General features: G+C 39.3%; 1 protein-coding gene across 3 annotated transcripts in view; it reads right to left on the bottom strand.

Moving 5' to 3' along the window:
• Positions 1–19,742, bottom strand: part of pex5la (peroxisomal biogenesis factor 5-like a) — a 94,942-nt gene that overhangs the window by 46,063 nt on the left and 29,137 nt on the right. For 2 of the 3 annotated variants that reach the window (XM_023954138.2, XM_023954139.2), the window contains exons 2-3: positions 10,939–11,043; positions 303–414 (exon numbers count right to left, since the gene is read on the bottom strand). In XM_023954138.2, coding sequence (XP_023809906.1) covers positions 303–414; positions 10,939–11,043 — 217 coding nt within the window. The remainder of the gene's footprint in view (positions 1–302; positions 415–10,938; positions 11,044–19,742) is intronic. The other variant, XM_023954140.2, reaches the window with a different exon arrangement.

Here is a 19,742-nt window from a genome sequence, read left to right as displayed (position 1 = left end):
GCATAAATGGAATCCCATACAAGTCTTTCCACATAGCCACACACTCACATTCACACCCAAGAACAATATAGATTCACCTGTTGACCTAAGCTGCATGTTTTTGGTCTGTGGGAGATGTTAAGAAAGGTCCCAGCCAAGATTTGAACCAAGGCCTTCTCACCATGAAGCCAGAGTGTTAACCACTGCACCACTTTGCAGCCCAAAATGGGCTTTTCCTCAATTAATTTACAACAAATACTCAACAGCCAATTAAAAGGTGTAAAAAAATATTCTCAAGTTTAAGCTGCAGGTCAGAAACATACCAGCTGTGTTGGACGTCACTGGTCGGGAAACTCCATCACATTTGGTCTCACAGAGGAAATCATCTATGGAAGGGCTGAGAAGTGGCCGGCTCTCTTGTTGCTCACTCACCAGCTGAAAGGACAAACGGAGCAGACAAGCTTAGATATAGAATTGCCCATCACCTTATTTCTATTCTATTTCTATTCTATTTGAGTTTTCTTTTTTTAATGCATTTAGTGGGTTAAAAAAAAACAATATTCAAGCGAAATCTATTTTTCTCATTTGACCATAATTTTATTTTAAAGTTGGAGGTGTGCAGGTAGATGTTGCGCTTATACACACTCAATTCATTTTTTGTTTTTTCACTATTGTTAGAAAATATTCAAGCTTAAAACAATCATATCTACTCAATGGATGTCACCATATTTTAATCAGCTATTAGTTGTCATTTATTACTCCAATTGCCAAAAATTTGAGTTTTTGTTTTTGCAAGTGTGGGATCCTTTAGCAGACATCCACATGGAGCTGCAGAACAGTTCACCTCGGGTAAATTATTAGCACGCTGTAGCTTCTGTAGTCATGTTGCAGCTGGAAACAATTTGTCAGGTAATGCTTCATAATTTGGAGGTAAAACAAGTTTTGTCTCATGAATGAAGGTAAGCCTCCACCACAACTGGCAGCCTGTGTAGAGTCTGAGGATATGAAAATGGTTGGGAGGAAACATGACATTTGCTGGTGTCACTCTTCAGGCTGTGCTCGCAAGCAGAATTTTAATGAAGGTGCAAAAGTTTAATTACGTAGCATGAAATGGACTGTACACAACCTGCCATATGGTTGATGGAAAGTGCTGAATGGGTTTTGGCCACATAAATATGCTGATTAGCAGTGGCAGGTGTTCATTACATATGCTTTCTCTCTATTTATCTGTCTGTCTGCTGCATACGTTATAAAACAACCCTGTAGGTATTCATTTAGCCAAAAACACTGAAGATGTTAAATGTGGGAAATAAAAGCAGAAAAAGGAAATAAAAGCAAAGCAAAGCTTCCGCTGTAGCAAAATGAAACAAATTCAGTTGCCATTTTTCTGCGTTACGGACATTAAGAACAAAACAGGATTAATAAGCAGTGACTGGTCCAAGTTGGTGTGAGTCAATGCTTCTATGGCAACAACTGTCGCCAATCAGGAGTGAGCTGGTTTGAAGTCCACACCCCTTCCATTGAAAGTGGGCTCGGGAAAATCTGTCATTCAAACATTTTGAATGTTTACGGTGAGGGCCAGCAGGCACCACATGCTTTTACTGAGGCATCTGATTGGCCGGTTTATAGCTTCGATAGCTCGCAATAAAGAAAAAAAGAAAAAAACTACGATTAGCAAGAACATGTTAAAAAAAAGGTATCGGAGCAAAGATGGATATTCTAACAAAAAGAATGACTGTGTAATAGCTTTTTACCTCTCAGTAGAGGTCTATGGAATTTAGGCTTCTTGGACCCAGCAGGTACTTCCCATTGACTGTAAAGACGATGGACGAATTGAGGTGTGACGTTACCCATAGGAAATGCCTTACCTCCAGCTCTCACGAAATGAGGCAACATCCTACCGCCATTTTGAAACCAATCGACAGTAATTGGTCCGAGTTGTTTTGAGTCATCGTATGGTAATGGCGACAGTACTTGCCATAGATCAGGAAGCAATGGTGCTTCCTATTTGAAACGTGAGGGGGGATGACTCACTTAGTCCAGTTCTCTTATACATCAATGGTTTGTAGTGTACTTTGCTGCGTCCTTGTTTGCCAATTTACCTGGGATTTTTTTTTGTTAATTTTGTCTTTTGACAATTTTAACACTGAGAAATGTCATTTCCAAATTCTTGGTTAGAGTTAAGATACGCTAAAATATCAAGAATGGATATGTTTAGGTTTGTGCTGCACAATTATCCATGCTTGATGTGATAATCATTTTAATTTGGGGGCTTTAAGGAGGCTGTCACATGTGAATGTGACAAGAATCTATAAGTGTTGGTTGGGGCTATAGCATTAAGGCCCGTACACACCGGGACGAATATTCGCCAGGCGTTATTCGCCAGCGTTTTTCGCCACGTTTTTTGTGTTCACACCCAGGCGATTTTCGCTGACGATGAGTGGAGTGAACATGCAATTTCATTCCCTGACATTAGATGGCGCTTAATGTAAAACAGAAATACTCCTGTACACAAGGTGGCGCTGCGCAACTTTACGCTTCTTAAAGTCGCTTTTCACTCAGAAGAAGAGAGCAAGTATTTACACGCTTGTCAGAATCAAACAAAGAAAACATGAATATTTCAAGCACCAGTAGCTCCAACTGGTACTTGGTTCGGGGATGTTTTAGAATGTCCGTCATTATTGCTTCGCGGCTGTGTAGACGCTACTTGGCGTCTATCTTCTTCGCTGGTATGTGTGCTCAGCAAGGCAGTTTTGTGTTTGAGCGCCCCCAAGTTGTGTTTTACTGTAACTTCAGAAGCTCCAGACACGTGAGCAAAAGCGCCGTTCTCATTGGTCGAGTAGATTTCGACGCGACGCGTCGAAAAAAAAAAACGAACCCGAGGCGTTTTTTTTTTTTGACGCTTTAACGCGTGGCGTTTTTTCGCGTCGGTGTGCACACTCTCGTTGGTGCCCTTTGTTTAGTCACGAGGCGTTAAACGTCGGCGAAAATCGCCGGCGAAATTCGTCCCGGTGTGAACAGGCCTTCAGACTAGAAAGCTTTAAAGACCCACTCTGATCATCCTTTGAACCATTTCCAAAGTGTTCCCAGTGGTCTTTTAAATATATTTATGCCGTCTGTAGCCAAAACAAACAAACAAACAACAAAAAACAGCTGTTTTCTAGGACATAGTTTCTGCAGAGCGGCAGTAGTTCATTAGAAATTTGCTTTTGAGTTGTGGACAGGACTGTTGACAAGGGGTAACCCCATTCTCTTTCCATCCTTGGTGCTTTCAATCTGCCCCATTACTTTACAGCCCCTTACATCCCCAACCTAACATTACCCGTGCAGCAAAAATGGCGAGCAATATTAGAGCTATCCACCCATACAGTTTTGAGTTATATGAGTCGTCAGAAAATGAAAACAAAGCAATTTATGCATATAGTCGTCCACTATGAATGCATCAGCATGGAGCAACATATTTTCTACATTACAGATACAATCTTTTTCCAAATTCTTTTTTTTCATCTACTCCTGAGAATAAAGAATAAAGAATACTCAGACATGCAATTTTGAGCTTCAATTTCTCAATATATGTTCTCCATCATCAGAAAACTGCCACAAAAACATGTTAAAAACACCAAAAACGCCATTTTCATAGGAATGGGTCATTAAAGGAGATGATGCACACAATGTCATGTACTTTCTTAACAAGATAAAACATAAATTAAATTGGTTTCAATTTCTAAATATACTCTTTAATGAAGGATTTGAAGGACTTTGTCTCGTTGGCTTACACAAAAAGTTAAAAGGAATGGATGTGTCCCTTTCATTTCTCAAAAGAATAATATAAATTCAGACTTGCCAGGGGTTAGACACCACCAGTGCTCACCCACTTGGAAAATAATCCATAATATTCTATTGAAAACTAAGGCAAAAATGATAGGTAAAAGCAGGATATTTGCAGCAATAAATAAAAAGTCCTGAAAATATATAATTTGATTGAAAACTTGCAAATGCAATCTTATGAAATTGATATTTTAAACCAAGAATGTAAGGCTGTAGGTCCTATTGGCTGTCCAAAGTCCAGACCTGTAAAGAAAACCGAATCTGAGCTGCAACATCACAAAGTAGAATTTACTTCTATACTGTCAATGTTCTAATTTACAGGCTTTATTCATTTCATAAAACAGCAAGATTTATTTAACACTCCATGCATAAATATTTCTATGTGATAATTATTGCTTCCCAGCAAATATCCCAAAGAGATATTGGCATGTCAGAAGGGAACAATAAGAACCAAGCATTAATTAAACTTTTAGAGTTTTTTTGCAGAACACTATTTAAAAAGTTCCCCACTTGGTTTTGTTTGACAGATTGTTTTGTGCTGCAAGAAGGCTGAACCAGCAGAACAACCAGAGAACTTTTTTGTTTTTTTCTTCTCACTGTTCTGATGTCAGAACAATGATGGGGTTCAAAGGAGGTCTCACGGTGTAAAGAAACCTGGTTTCACCTCTAGCAGCTGCCTTTTCCTTCCTTTTGCTGAGTTCTACCAATTATAGGAAGGGAGCGCATGTAGATGGACTGATGAGCCAGACTTGAGTCATTTACAGCATCTGCTGGCTCAGGCTGGTTTTAGGTGCAGATCAAGAAAGTGCTGAGACAGTTGTAGCAGAGAGTGATGTCAGAGAGGCATCTTTACAAAATCTGAATAGCAAGCAGCTGTTTTTAATGAGTACTAGAGTCATGTCAAAAGTCTTAATTGGTAAAATATTTCTCAGTCAACTAAAGCAGAACCGGAAAATAGACCAACTAAAATAAAGATTAAGAAATTGACCATTGCTAAAGTAAGGTAATCATGTGGATACATGGCGATTACTGAGTAACTCATTACAAAATTAAAGAAACACATTTTTAATTTTAACTAAGTAGTGTAGGGTAGTGATCCCAAACCCCAGGCTGTTGGCCGATAATGGTGTCTGTTTAACAGTTGGTAATGGGCTTCCAAAGAACAAAAAACATATCCAACTTTTTGTCTGTTTCAAACTGATTCTGAAGGAAGTTTTATTTTTGTTAAATGAATGGTTTCTCTCCACCACATCTGACTTATTCTTGATGCATGTCAAGTTGCTCGTTCACGTGTCAAAAATTCATCCACCACTTTCTTAAAGCGGCAGCGCCAATCACTAAGTCAAAACTTCCAAGCTAGCAAATTAAACAAAAACCAATTTTGGAAATTTTCTTTTTACAAAGAGCAGTACAAATAGAAAGCTGGATTTAAGAAAAAACAGGAATCTTTACTCAAAAATATAGATTTATTGTGACGGTTGTTCCCACACACCATAATGCATTGAAAATCACTAACTGGCTGCATCCTACAAGGTTGCTGCTAATAAAGTTTTTCAGTGGATTTACATCTATTACACTTCAAAAATACCAGTTTTAGCAACTGTTTTGGTTGTTGAAGTTTTTTTTTGGTCGCACTTAAAAAGTCAGACGAGGGTGAACCTGGCGTCTGATTTTTTTTCTTTTTTAGCTTCCACTTTGACTGTTATGGGTTGCGGGAAAATCACATTTAATGATTCCTATACAAAATCGAATGTTTTAAAATCTGATGATTGACAGAAGATGAAGACAAATGTTACCCTCAAAAGGAAAACTGAAGGCTAAAAAAAAGAAAAAAATATCCATCTATCTCTCTCTCTCTCTCTCTATCCGCCCATCCATCTCTCTCTTTCTGTCTCTCTTTATATCTATCTATCTCTATATCTCTCTCTATAGATATAGATATATTGCCGATGCCCATTTAAGCCCAGTACAGGTTGGCCTATGAAAATAGTGTCTGACATTAAATTGTTCTGTGGCCTGAAAAAGGTCGTGGACCACTGATGTAGGGTATTACTTATACATTTTTAGGAACTCACACTTTACAGACTAACCACTCCAGCTGTAAGTGTTCAAATCAGCAGGCATTAGTATTTGAAAAATTTATCACAAAAATCAAGTTCTGCTCAATGTTTTTTTGACCTAACTTACTGGACTGCATTTCCTGTTGGGCTTCATAAACCCAAAAACTTAAACTACATTTTTGTTGTTTCCCCAATAAGTTTTTTACAATTCACTCATTTACTGTAATTCAATTAAGACTATTTGTGTGGCACCAATTTATATCTGAATCTGTTACAAAGCGCTACACAAAGTGCTGAAATTAACAGAGATTTATCTATTATGATTAATCCAATTCAATCCAAAAACTTCAAATTAGGCCAGATTATTTCAATCTAATGGCCTACATAAATCCCCAGCAGATTACATCTAAGGATTTTCAGTGTAGTACCCATGCTTAGCAAACAAAAGGTGACTTTTATTTTGTAGTATTTTCCGAGACACACAGGCTTCAGTTTCTATAGTATACATAGTATATATATATATATATATCTTAATTACAGACTAAACTGACTAAATCTGAGGGCTGGTCTCTCAGTTGTGTGCTTCCTGTGCTTTCCTTTAAGGGGAAGGGTAAGGGAATTACGATTAAAATAACAAATTACATTTCCGGTGGGTCTGTTTTCTGTCGTTGTTTTTTTTTTACCTAGATAATGTAGGTATGTCTAAAATTCTTTTCTCTGACCCTTTTGAGTTCAATTCTTTTAATCAGAATGTTTGTTTTAACTCTATTTCACCAATCATATTGTATTTGATGCATGCATTAATGAGACCTCAATCTCATTAGCTTGTTCCAAACTTTGCCCATTACTATTTCACTTGGGGCAGTAAACAGGCTTTTTTTCTGCTCATTTCAAAACTTTTGCTTCCGTCAAATCTTAAAAAAAACTTTTGGCTGGAAAGGTTTTGCTGATTTTCAAAACTTTATGTTACGTATAACTAATCTATTGTTGTTGTTTTTTAATGATGACTCCCTGTATTTAAAAAGCAAAATTTATAGCTAATGAATTATTTATATCAAAGATCCACCATGTTAAGAGTTTGTGGTTTAAATTTGAAACAGTGGATTAATAAGGTGCTATTTTTTTTCTGAATGCTTGTGTTAATATTTATGCATCTAGTATCATAATTGATACTATCTATATCTTATTACATAAATAATATTACAATATTTTTGTGTGTATTTCATCAAAAGGTTTAAGAAACAACATATTTCCCAATAATTTGAATTTTCTATTAATTCTTTGATATGGATGGCTTTACAGGGTTGGATTATATTTAAATTGAACTATTTTTGTTCTAAAATGATCAAATTAGTCGGGAAAACTCCTGTTTTAATAAAGTTAATATTATATAAATGATTGGTCGATTTTTAGGAGATAGTTTAAGTATAAATCCTTAAATGACAAAAAAATTTGATTCTGCAGTCATAAAAAGCATTTTTTTTCCAATTACTGCATCGCTTGCTGCTGTTTACAAACTTCCTCTTGAATGACTTGGTCATCTGATGCCAATAGTTTTTCAGAAAAACCCACCCAGCTGAGAGTCTCCTTAAAATGTAAATGAAATTCACGAATGGAGAAACTCAGAGAAAGGAGTGGATGATGAGCTGAAAGAATATCTGTCACAGAATGACACCTTGTGTGATGCTTTCAAAGCTTTCACTGCATTTGCCAGCAACAGTCAGACCAACATCCGCTTTGCTTGACCCAGTAGATTACCTTTGATTGTTCCTTTCTGGGCATGAGGGATGTTCTGGGCCTGTAATCATTGGGTGTTGCAACCTGCCCATTCCAGGCGGAATAAGGTTTTTTGTGTCTTTATAAACGAGGAACTGCTGACAGTTTTGTGTCATATTGGCATTGAAAGCACATTTTCAGGAAAAATGCTCCAATTGTAAAAATAGGAAAATATTCTGATAAACTGCTGCAACACTGGCAATTAACATACACAAAACACATTTAGACAAGATAATACACCTCCTGACTTTATTATAACACTGTCTGAGGACTGTGACAGTTAACTCTTGTCCACCTCTCTGGGAGACAAATCCTGAGATTGAAGGAGTTTCTTTTGAAAAGTTAATTGAATCATAATACACATTACAATAAGCAGGAAAAAAATAACTTAATGAGCTGGAGAGATATGGGAAAAAAAGACATTTTTTTGTGTGTGCAAGAATGCACACTTTTTGCAGCACTTCTTCCTGCAAATCATTTCAGCATCTTGTTTACAAGTGCTTTAAGCAATAATCTTGATAATTATGTAATGGAAAACTTCCTCTAATTGTGCCGCTTGGGCTTGACTCTAAGAGATTTCTCAGAAGTTGCTGTCAGGGGAGCTGTGTACCAGTTAGGCTCCTTGTAGCCTTGGAGGAGTTGGGGATGAAGTGAGGATAGAGAAGGTGGAGTGAGTGGAAAAGAGGAGGATATGAGGGAAGGCTCACTAAAAAACAAATCAAAGCAGGTTTTAGGTAGAACATGGAGGCTAAATGGGTGGTATACCAAAATGAGTTGAATAGATTTTTATAAAAGTTTTAATTAAGTCTAAAGCTCACATTGCCTCAAATTTATTTTTTGTTAAAATACAGCTTTCATCGTTTTATTTTAGCTCAGTATTTTTTCTAATACAATTTATTTTAAGAATGAACAGCAGAAGCTTTTTTTTTTTGACATATGAATTACATGTTTTATATACAAAACCTAAAAAAGAAAAAAGTTTAGTTTTAATGCATCAGTGTTATGTTCTAAAGCAGGGAGGGCAATCATAAACATAGTAAACTGTTTCAGAATGTTTTTAGTTACAAGCTAAAATAGATGTCAATTTATATGATAACTGTGCGCAAAAGACTGTTGTCTCACAACATGAACTTAGATGTAGGGAATTTAAAGACTCTTTTTGACATTTCCTTTAATATTATACAAAAATGCAAACAGTCAATGAGCACAATGAAATAAGAGGAACTCATGATTAGTAAAAGGGACTGTACAAGTGAGATAGTTTATGAATCTCCTACAGGCAACTGTGGAAGACACTGTTCTGTCTGACAGACAACATAAAAGAAGAAAAAAAATATTTTTCCTTGAGTGGAAAGTTATTTTTTCCTGCCGGTCCTCATTTCCCTCCTGTTTTCCACTCAAAAAGCGTTGAAGTTGGTTTCGAGCTTTTTCTCCAGTCTCCAGCTTCTGTCTTTTTCCTCGTCACAAGACTGCATCTGCCTCTTATAAATCTAGTTTACGAAAGAAAGCAGATTATGAGGTTTTAGATGCTTTACATTCAAATGTTTGATGTTTGATAATTTAAACTTCCATTCTGATAATTTCAATTTATTTGTATGCTGCAGCATGTCATTGGTGAAATATTCTGACATTAACATATGAAAGGGATTTTAATTGTTACATATTTTTAATGTACAAATCCCAGAACTTGGTTTTGTAAAGGAATGGATCAGTAACCCATCTGGAGATTTTTATTTTATTTTTTTAGGTAGGGGCATCAGGCTCCAGTTAGACTTCATTGCTGAACTAGTTTGGATAAAATGAAGGCTTTGCTCCGTTTAGCAAATGAACATTTGTTTCCTATTAGTAATCCTGGATTTATTTATTGAGTGAAGTTACAAAAATGCAAAGGTTGCAATGCAATAGTTGTTCAATTTTTTATGATGTCAAAAAACAGTTCAATTTCCTTACTTGCATTTTCCCATACTGAGCATCAATAAAAAAATTAACTTGAGTAAAGAAATTAAAAATAATATTTCTTTATAATTTTAAACGTTTCTTCAAATGTATAATAATGTACATTATAGATAATTATTTTTTCTGTTCTACCTCTTGCTGACCTGCATTGTGGTAAGAAATTATTTTGGTGTTTTACAGATAATAATGGGAATAAATAAACAACATCTGTCTCAGAGAAAAGACAGGAACCAGTTCAATAAAGAGAGAGACTGAGAGACTGTCCTTGTTTTCTATTTCTATGACAGGGTGCTGTAAGTAAAAGGAATGAGGACAACAAACCATTACAAAAACATTATGCTTAACATAGATTTTCTTCCATGTAAACATCAGATTTTAGATCCTGGTTACCTTCCTGGCAATGAAGTAATTAACCAATTCTTATAAACTGTGCTTACTTTCTTTCTTTTAAAAACCTTTTGGTATGACTGTGCTGATGTTCAATAAAATACTGAGTCATTACTACTAATAAACATGTATTTTTTATAACCGGCTAATTAAACAAACAAAGCATGAAGCGTGCCACGAGTTATTAAGACACAGACAGGTATACAAGAGAGGTCACACACAGGAACACCAGCACACACAAACACACACACTGTGCAGAAGCAGTCAAGAACACAACAAGAAAGTTCCAGTTGGGTCGTACAGAGAGCACCAACTCCACCCAGCTCCATCACAAGCAAGAGAGCAGTAAAAAGCTCAGCTACAGCAATTACATAAAGAAATGACAACAGAATAAGCTCAGACAGTAGCGTAATGCCATGCTGAACATCATGGCATTTAGTAAACGGTTTGAATTAGCTGCTCATGAGGTGTAAAAAAAGTCAGCACTACGTTTTCTTGTACGGACAATGATGAAAGAATACACTAATAGGAACCCTCACAATAGTTTACGCAGCGGAAAATGTGTTGTAAGAACACTGAATTGTCAGTTTACATACATACATATAACACTTTTACATGTTTTTGAGAAACATGGTCAATATTAATACTATGTGTTATAGGTATCGGTAGTTCAGCAGAATATAGTCCCTGTTTAAAGAAAATTACTTTGCATATAATCGTCAACTAAATGATGTTAAATGTTAATTAAAGGTTTCATACCCCATAGAGCAGCTGGACATAGGGCATTAGTTGTTACTTAGTTAAGATACAAACAGCACAGGGCTCGAGTAATGAGTTAGTAGACAGCAGAGGTCAGCAAGCTTTGCCGATGTGTCAGTGAAACTAACACAAAGATCCACTTTGAGGTGTGAGGTGGTGAAGTTTGGGGATTTTCAGAAATGCATCTGCCCACCTTGGTAGTCACTGTGAGGAGGGGCTTCCCTTCTGATGATGCTTTACTGGGTATCTCCTTCAGGACCATGGCAACAGTCTTATCTGCAGCCCTAGAGTCTTTCCCCTACAACAGTAAAATCAACAACGACTTGTGTCAGGACAGTTTGACAACGTACAGCTTTCTGTCCCCGTCCAGGGGATTGTGAAGCACAGACTTCCATGTTATGAAGGGAAACTGACTAACAACAGAAACATCAACTGAAGACATTTCCACAAGACTATGGCAATGAGAAAAGGCTCACCACACAATGCAGACAGCAGATAGTGATGAGAATGGATTTAAACAGGAATACTTTAAGTTTTTGACCCAAAGAAAGCACCAAAGAATTAAAGAGATCACAGGGATAAAACGCTTTCCGTATTTTTTTTATTTAAAAATATTTATACTATTAATACATTTTTCACATTTTACATTGCAGATTCAATAGTTAAGACAACATAGTTAATCCTGCTGTTAAAATAAATGTCTTTCCATTTTTCTACAACCTGCCACATTTACACTGGTCTTTTTTTTTTATTTCCCAAAAGATGTGGCAAAAAAAATGTGACACTTTGACGTCTGGATTACTTGAGCCAGGACAGTTCTATATACAACCACTAGGTGGGTTGTTGCACCAACAGCCAAGCCACGATTTACAACCATGTAGCATGTTCTCACTATAAAGCAGACATTAACATAGAGTTTTAGCTTCAAACATGGCTTTTAGCTTCAGTAGCTAGATTGTAAAATGTATGACAACTGCATTGGTGTAACATTTTACAAACCTCATCAATCCATTTTATTATGGAGTGAATTTTGTGCCATTATTCCACGCTTTTCAGTGTAAAACTTTTAAAATTTTGTTAGCTTTAAAAATGATTTTGCACTTGAAGAAAAATGTGCAATAAAAACAATTCTCACTTGAAATAAATTCTCTGTCCTCTGAACTCAAAACGGAGCAGGGCACCACATTACAAATGTGCCACAAAAGCCAGCCAATCACAGACATGGACATGCAGGTTGATGCTGATTAGTCAGAAATTCAAACCTGATACGAGCTTACTGGAAGAATTTCTGACCAATCAACATCAACCTTCATGTCCATGTTTGTGAAATGGACAGGATTCGAAAATTGATTTGATTGTATATATTTTTAAGTTTCAAGAATAAATTGTTTTGCTTCAACGTTGTTTTGAGTTTCAAGGGCGTTTTTCTGTTTCAAGTGCAAACAATTGTTTTGCTCTTAGAATAATGCAACAAAATTCCCTCCATACTTTAAGTTTGACCACAAAATTGCTCACAAATGGGAGTGCGTCTTTTGATTGACATGTTTCAGGTTTTCCACGTCTGAAATTGTCAGCTTGATAATAGCCTAAAAACACCCAGCAGCCATCAGGTTTTTTGTCCAATCTATCTGCCATTTAAAAAAAGGACAATATAGCTGTCATAATGGGCTACAAACTCCAGAAAACATTAGAATTAAAATTATTTGCAAAAGCCTGAATGATTGAGGTGCAAAAAATGGTTTACCTTGATACAGTTCTTAAAATACAGATAGTCGTTTAAGAGTTACAAGTTTATGAAAATCTCCTCTTTGCAGTCTATTTCAGAAAACATCCTGCCACCAAAGACCAACTTGAGAGAAAACTATAAACTACTTACTATTATTTGTCTTATGTTTTCAAAGGTTATTTCGGACAGTTTGGCACAATAACAATATTTTATTTGTATCCCACCTCTCCACTTTTTCTGAGCTAGTATGGGAAGCAAAATACCTGCAGTCAATGTCAAAGCTGTTTATATGCCAATCACTAGGAGCTTTAATAGTTTTTTAATGGTTTTGAGGGATATTTTATTATTTTTTTAAACTCCGAAGGTCCAACGCTCCAACAGTTATTTCTTTGGGTAGTTTTTTCCTTTGCTATTTGTCACATTTGTGGTTTCAGGACTAAGATTCCCCCCAAATATGAATTTTCTAACATTCTCAATTGAATTACTTGTTTCTTGCTATTCTTTTTGTACTTGTTACTGTGTGAACTGGACATGAATGTGTTTTCTTTAAAAAAAAAATGGTTGTAAAAAATAATAATTTATTCTTGACCAGGCTTATAAGAGAAACCTGCCACTCATTCAAAAAATGTTTTTTAATGAAATAAATATGATTAGATAAAGCTGTTCATTTTTACACTTGCAAGGATATTGTTTAAAAACCAAGTTCCAAAGATTTTGAATGTAAATTTTTATTGTCCCGTAGAAGTAAAAAAGAAATAATAGTAATTTTGCGCGCAAATTTGTGACAATTTTTTTTACATTTTTGTTCCATACTCTGTTTCTGCTCTTTTTCATCTTTCTTGCATTGCAATCGTGAATTTGTTCTGCATCAAACTCATCTGAACATCGTCAGTGTTTCTGAAAAGGTGTGGCTCCCACAGTAGATGACTCAGATCCCCCAGATCCAGATCCCTTAAGGTTCCCTTTCAACAGTCCTGGGAAACTTCTCTGACATGGCCAGAAACTGTGGTGAAACAGGGGATGCACAGGGTTCTTGCTCAATCCTGATTAAAAGTTGTTTTCAAGGCAACCACTTTTTTTTTATTATTTATCCTTAAATGCTCAAGGTTTGTCTAGTACAAGCATGCCCCATTAAACAGCCACATGGAGCTTTTTGGCCTTCCATGGTGGCTCTTTGGCTTTAAAGAAAAATGTCAGTAATTTGAAAGATTTGTAGCTGTGGTTTATTTGTTTTAGTTTATTAAGTTTAAGCCTTTATGTTTAGGTATTAATCGTTTCAGAAAACTGAGCAACTTTATGGTAAAAATTTTAATCTACTGTTATAAGAATAAGCTAAAAGCAAATATTCTCATCTGCTGCACAACAGTGTTTAGTTGCTGCTCAGAGTCAAAAGTCTAAAAGTATATACTTTACTCTTTTACTCTAGTTAAATGTATAGATTTTTATTTTCAAAATTGGAATCCACAATAATATTCAATATTAAAAGCAGGAAAAGGATAAAGGTGGACAAAGTCATTTTGATGAAAAATGTAATGTTAGCCTTTTTATTTTAATTTCAACTTGAGTAGATTTGCTGCACCAGGAGAATCGTACGTTAACGCAGTATTTTATTTAAAACGAATTTACATGTGCTGCTATCAAAAGCAAAAGAAGATAAAAAAAAACAACACTGTTAAATTTCAAATATTTAAAAGCAACTTTTTTTTTACAAATCTTCTTCTTTCTCTTTCGGCTTTTCCCATCAGGAGGTTGCTTCACAATGAAGCAACCTCTCTTTCAAGGATGAGTTGCAATGTTAACTTGGCAATGTTTAATGCTGATGCCCTTCCTGATGCAACCCTCTCAATTTATCTGGGCTTGGGACTGGCACAGGAGCAGAGAAGGGAATAGAGAGCAGCCCAGATTTGAACCCAGGTTTCCCAAATGGAAGGCGCCGCAAACCAGCACGAGCTAAACTGGCTCCAACTATTTATTTTTTATAAATAATTGGCACAATTGCCACAAACATTGTATTTTTTTTTTTTTTTTTTTACTTGTCCTGTCCAACAGCTAGGCAGACAGATGAGAGCTAAGGGCCTCTTGTGTTGGACATATTTTACTTTAACAAGAGGGGTTATTAATCTTCAGACAAACCAAAGGTATGTCTGAATAAACCCCTTTTGTAATTGAGGCCAAACTTTATTAATTTCAATCATGTTTGAAAATCTTTGATGTTGGACCGGACGGAAAAGGAAAGAGGGGAAGAAGAGAGAGGGACGTTAGAGAGGGGGGGGGGGGGGGTAGGAGGGTGATAATAGGAGGGGAAGAGGGGTAAGACCATGAAGCAGCATAAAGCAACAAGTTTACTGGTTGTTAATCATTATGGTAAGGTTCAAATGTAGTACAAAAAGGGCGGGGCCTATCCACACACACACTCAAATGTTATAAACACACCTGCTAGCTGCAAAAATGTCCACCTGTCGACATGTACACAAAACAGATAGTGTTCACACGCATACCTTAAAACCAACTAGTGTGAAATATTTCAGTCATTCAATCATGCAAACTGTTAGTGCAAAGGTGAGCTAACACCTGTGCTCAGGTGAGTGTTTATGTTCTTCTAAATTGGATGGTGGAACGTGACAAGAAGGAGGGAGAGTGCCCAGCCATCCCCACCCCAAGACCCCCACCGCAGCAGCAGCGGCAGCCGAAATCCCCCCAACGCCACACGGGAACCGGCAGGGAACAACCGCCGCCCGGGCTACCAAGCCCGCCACCCAGGCCAGGGCCAGCAGGACCGCCGCAAGGCCCCCAGAGCCAGAGAGCAGGGAGGCACGGAGGGAAAGAGAGCGCCGCCCCAGCCCAACCAGGAGAGCAGCCCCCCCGCCGCGCCGGGAGCGCCCAACGCAGGGCCCCACCGGAGAAGGACGCCCACAGCCCCAGACGAGCACCCCACCACCACCCAGGAGTTCCGGGCATCCCCCCGCCCCTACCCCAGGTACGAGCCAGGACCCCCCAAGGGAGACCCGCTCCGCACTCCAGGTAGCCATCCGCCCGGCCCACGGTTGGTCCAGGGAGGAGCAAGGCAGGGGCCCACCGCCCCCGCCCAGGAGGGGGGAACCCCGGGGAAAAAAGAGGGCCCACAAGGGGTGTTATATATATGGCCCGACCAGGCTCGGCCATGTTGGAAGTTTGGCGGGGCCCAGCGCTCAGGGGCAAGGACCAGGACCCACCCCCAAGGGACACGAACACCCCCGGCTCAGGTGTAATATGAACCCCCCCACCGTGCGGAGAGAGCACCGCCGGGCCCAGGGAGCCGGCACCCAAGGGACACGGCCGCCATCGCCAAGGGGCCTGCACCCCCCACCAGGGAAGGGGTAGGGGACAGATGGACCCAGGTCCCACCTTCCTTGCAAAATGTGTGTGCGTGTATGTGTGTTTGAAAGGGTGTGTGTGTGCATGTGTGTGTGTTTATGTTGGAATGTATATATTGAAGGGGGAGGGGTGTGTGTACTAAGGGGGGTGCAGTTAAAATTGGCGAGTAGGGCACTAAGGGGACATCTCCTGATTACTCACAGTGATGTCCCCTCACCCTCCCCACCAAGGGGCCCTAAATGTCTAAGGTGCGGTTAAAATTGGCGGGTAGGGTGCCAGGAGGACATCTGCTGCTTGCTGGCAGTGATGTCCAAGCACCCCCCCTACCAAGGACCCTACATGTCTAAGGTGCAAATAAAACCGAAAGAGGGGGGGCCCACTCCATACGGCAACCATAGGAAGGACATTGTATTTTTCTAAACAATGAGGTGGGACTTGAGTTTTGGTCGGTAGACCAAACTGCTCTTTTAGTGTTAAAGGGTGCAGACTCCTGTGCAGTATTTAGTTTTTTCCTAAATGATGAATCAGGTTTGCCACCCGGGTAATACAGAAATAATATTGTTTGCCTTATCAAAGAAAATCTAAATAGCACAAAGTTTCTCTATAAAATAATAATAATGATGATAATAATAATAATGCTGATGATAAAAATAGCAAAAACACCAAACGTCTCAGGAATTCCAAAAACATTATAGATTACAGGCACACTGGAGCGTCATGAACTAATGAAGCCACACTAATGCTAGTTCTCTGGATGGGTGGGTTAACACCTGTACATGTGACTGTGGTTCCCCACTTCTACTGCTGCCATTTAAACTGCAGAGACTCATGGCTGCTTTCTGTCACTCTGACATTTTCTGTCACTGTTTATTGGCTGACATGCACTTTATGGAGCTTGGTTCTTATAATGAATGGGGAAGACTGGCAGTCGGCTTAATAAGTCACTGGAAATTACAACCAGATGTGCTTGAAAAATAATTGCAGTTGTGTGTTTTCTATGCAGCTGCATCTACATCACTGTCAAAACTCGCTGAAGCGTGCCACAGCGTGCACCACTTCCACAGGACATGTTTCTGTTGACGCCAGCTTATGCCAATTGATGCCAATTTTTCTGAATTAAGAGCCCACTTTTAAAGCCTGTCACGAATCCGTACCATCATTTACTGAAAACCTTAAAGTGGCATCATTTAGAACTTCAAAATGATGACTAACTGCTACAAAGGAAAACCATTTTTGTAAAATGAGCTTCCTTTTAAGAGAAAATCCTAAAAGACACAAAACCAACTGCTTCAGATAAAATATCATGAGTTACATTTTGGCTCAACAATATCCTTCATGACCATAATGTATTTCAATATGGATGGCAGTTTAGCTCAGGCGGTAGAGCAGGTCATCTAACAACCGAAAGGTTGGCGGATTGATCCCAACTCTCCTCAGCCAGCTGTTGCCCCCCCCCCCCCCCCCCCCCCCCCCCCCCCCCAGAGTGGCTAGCCTGCAGCTCACCTCTCCCCCCAGGGGATGGGTCAAATGCAGAGATCAATTTTCTCCGTTGTGGGATATATCAAAGTAAATTAAAAAAACATATTCTTTAAATATTTTGAATTTATAGGTGTACAAATAAACATCTGTTTTGTGACACAGAGAAATCTCAAACTACAAAAAATGAGACACAGAAACAATTAGGGGTGTAACAATTAATTGATAAATTTATATTCCTCAAATCCAACAAGGTCGATCTGTCTGAAGCAAATTGTTAATAGGATTGACCTTTACCATTAAAAAAACTTTCCAAAATTAAATGTTGATTATAAATCGATATTGGAAAATACCATTTGGATTGAGTTTCGGTCGGTTTAATTTACTATAGCATAAAAACGACCAAGTGCATAACAGTGGACAACACACATGTGATATGTTTTCCAGTCCAATGTGTGGAAAGACTATAAATTTAGCAAAGACATGCGACCACACAATGTGTTAGATTGTTCTAATTATGTTCCCCTTGGATTATTTTTATGTGGGAAAACAACAGTGGGCTGAACTTTATGAAACTAAAATGTGAATGGATTTACCATTCATTCTTCTTTACTTGTTTGTTTGTACACATGTTTAATTTATTCATTAATTTCTAGAGCACCTTCCAAAACCACCCAAAGAAATTTTTTTTTTCAACCCTAAATAGGTGTACTTTTTAGGTGTAGTTTTTATCGAAAGTACGGTACACTAAGCTTGTCACCCTTTTCTATCTTCATTTGCTTTTTTAGCTTCGACAACCAGCAGTCAATCATCTGGGCAGGATTTTTTTTTAAAGCAGTGCTCTGCTGAAGGCAGCTAAGTGTCATATCTGCTGTTCTCTTGACTTGGATTTTGACAGGAGTATATCACAGACATTTTTATAGCTTAGAGGGAAAAATCTATCTGCAAAAGTTTTGTAAGTGTGCTGCAGACGCCTGAGAGGAACATAGGAAAAAGGACCATAGAACAACAGCGGCAAATCTGAGAGCAGTATTTCTGAGCTGAAGCAGAGCGTGCAAGCTGGGCAATTTGAGTTTCAGGGCAGAGTTTAAAGAAAAGCCCTGCAGTATCTCAGCATGAAAACAAGGAACACTTACAGATAAGAGGTCTTTAACACCAAATGAATGTGTGTAACCGTGGCTTTGTGGGAAGAATATGCCATAGAGACCTGCTCTATCAGTGGTTTAAAACTTAAATTAGTTTTAGATAAAAATCTGCAATATGAGAAGAAGCTGAAAAAAACAGTGTTTTTCACATGGTAGCTTACCTCCATCCATCCATCCATCCATCCATCCATCCATCTTCCTCCGCTTATCCGGGACCCGGTCGCGGGGGCAGCAGACTGAGCAGAGATGCCCAGACTTCCCTCACCCCAGCCACTTCCTCCAGCTCCTCTGGGGGGACCCCGAGACGTTCCCTGGCCAGCCGAGAGACGTAGTCTCTCCAGCGTGTCCTGGGTCTTCCCCGGGGCCTCCGCCCAGTGGGACATGCCCGGAACACCTCTCCAGGGAGGCGTCCAGGAGGCATCCGGACTAGATGCCCGAGCCACCTCAACTGGCTCCTTTCGATGTGGAGGAGAAGCGGTTCTACTCCGAGCTCTCCGCGGGTGACCGAGCTTTTCACCCTATCTCTAAGGGAGCGCCCAGCCACCCTACGGAGGAAGCTCATTTCAGCCGCTTGTATTCGGGACCTCGTTCTTTCGGTCATGACCCATAGCTCATGACCATAGGTGAGTACTGGAACGTAGATCGACCGGTAAATTGAGAGCTTTGCTTTTTGGCTCAGCTCTCTCTTCACCACGACGGATCGATAGAGCGACCGCATAACTACGGACGCCGCTCCGATCCGCCTGTCAATCTCACGCTCCGATCTTCCCTCACTCGTGAACAAGACCCCAAGGTATTTAAACTCCTCCACCTGGGGCAAGAACACTCCACCCACCGAGAGATGGCAAACTACCTTTCTCCGGTCTCCGGACAAGGACCATGGCCTCAGATTTAGCGGTGCTGACCCTCATCCCAGCCGCTTCACACTCGGCCGCAAACCGCCCCAATGCACGCTGGAGGTCCCGGTTCGATGAAGCCAACAGGACAACATCATCTGCAAAAAGCAGAGAGGAAATCCTGTGGTCCCCAAACCAGATCCCTTCCGGCCCCTGGCTGCGCCTAGAAATTCTGTCCATAAAAACTATGAACAGAACCGGTGATAAAGGGCAGCCCTGCCGGAGTCCAACGTGGACCGGGAACAGGTCTGACTTACTGCCGGCTATGCAGACCAAGCTCCTACTCCGGTCATACAGAGACCGGACAGCCCTCAGTAAGGCTCCCCGGACCCCATACTCCCAGAGCACCCCCCACAGGATGCCACGGGGGACGCGGTCGAAGGCCTTCTCCAAATCCACA

Source organism: Oryzias latipes, chromosome 4 (genome assembly GCF_053564925.1).
Source record: "Oryzias latipes strain Hd-rR chromosome 4, Olatipes_Hd-rR_3.1".
Classification (NCBI taxonomy): domain Eukaryota; kingdom Metazoa; phylum Chordata; class Actinopteri; order Beloniformes; family Adrianichthyidae; genus Oryzias; species Oryzias latipes.
This window is presented reverse-complemented; position numbering and strand designations above follow the sequence as displayed.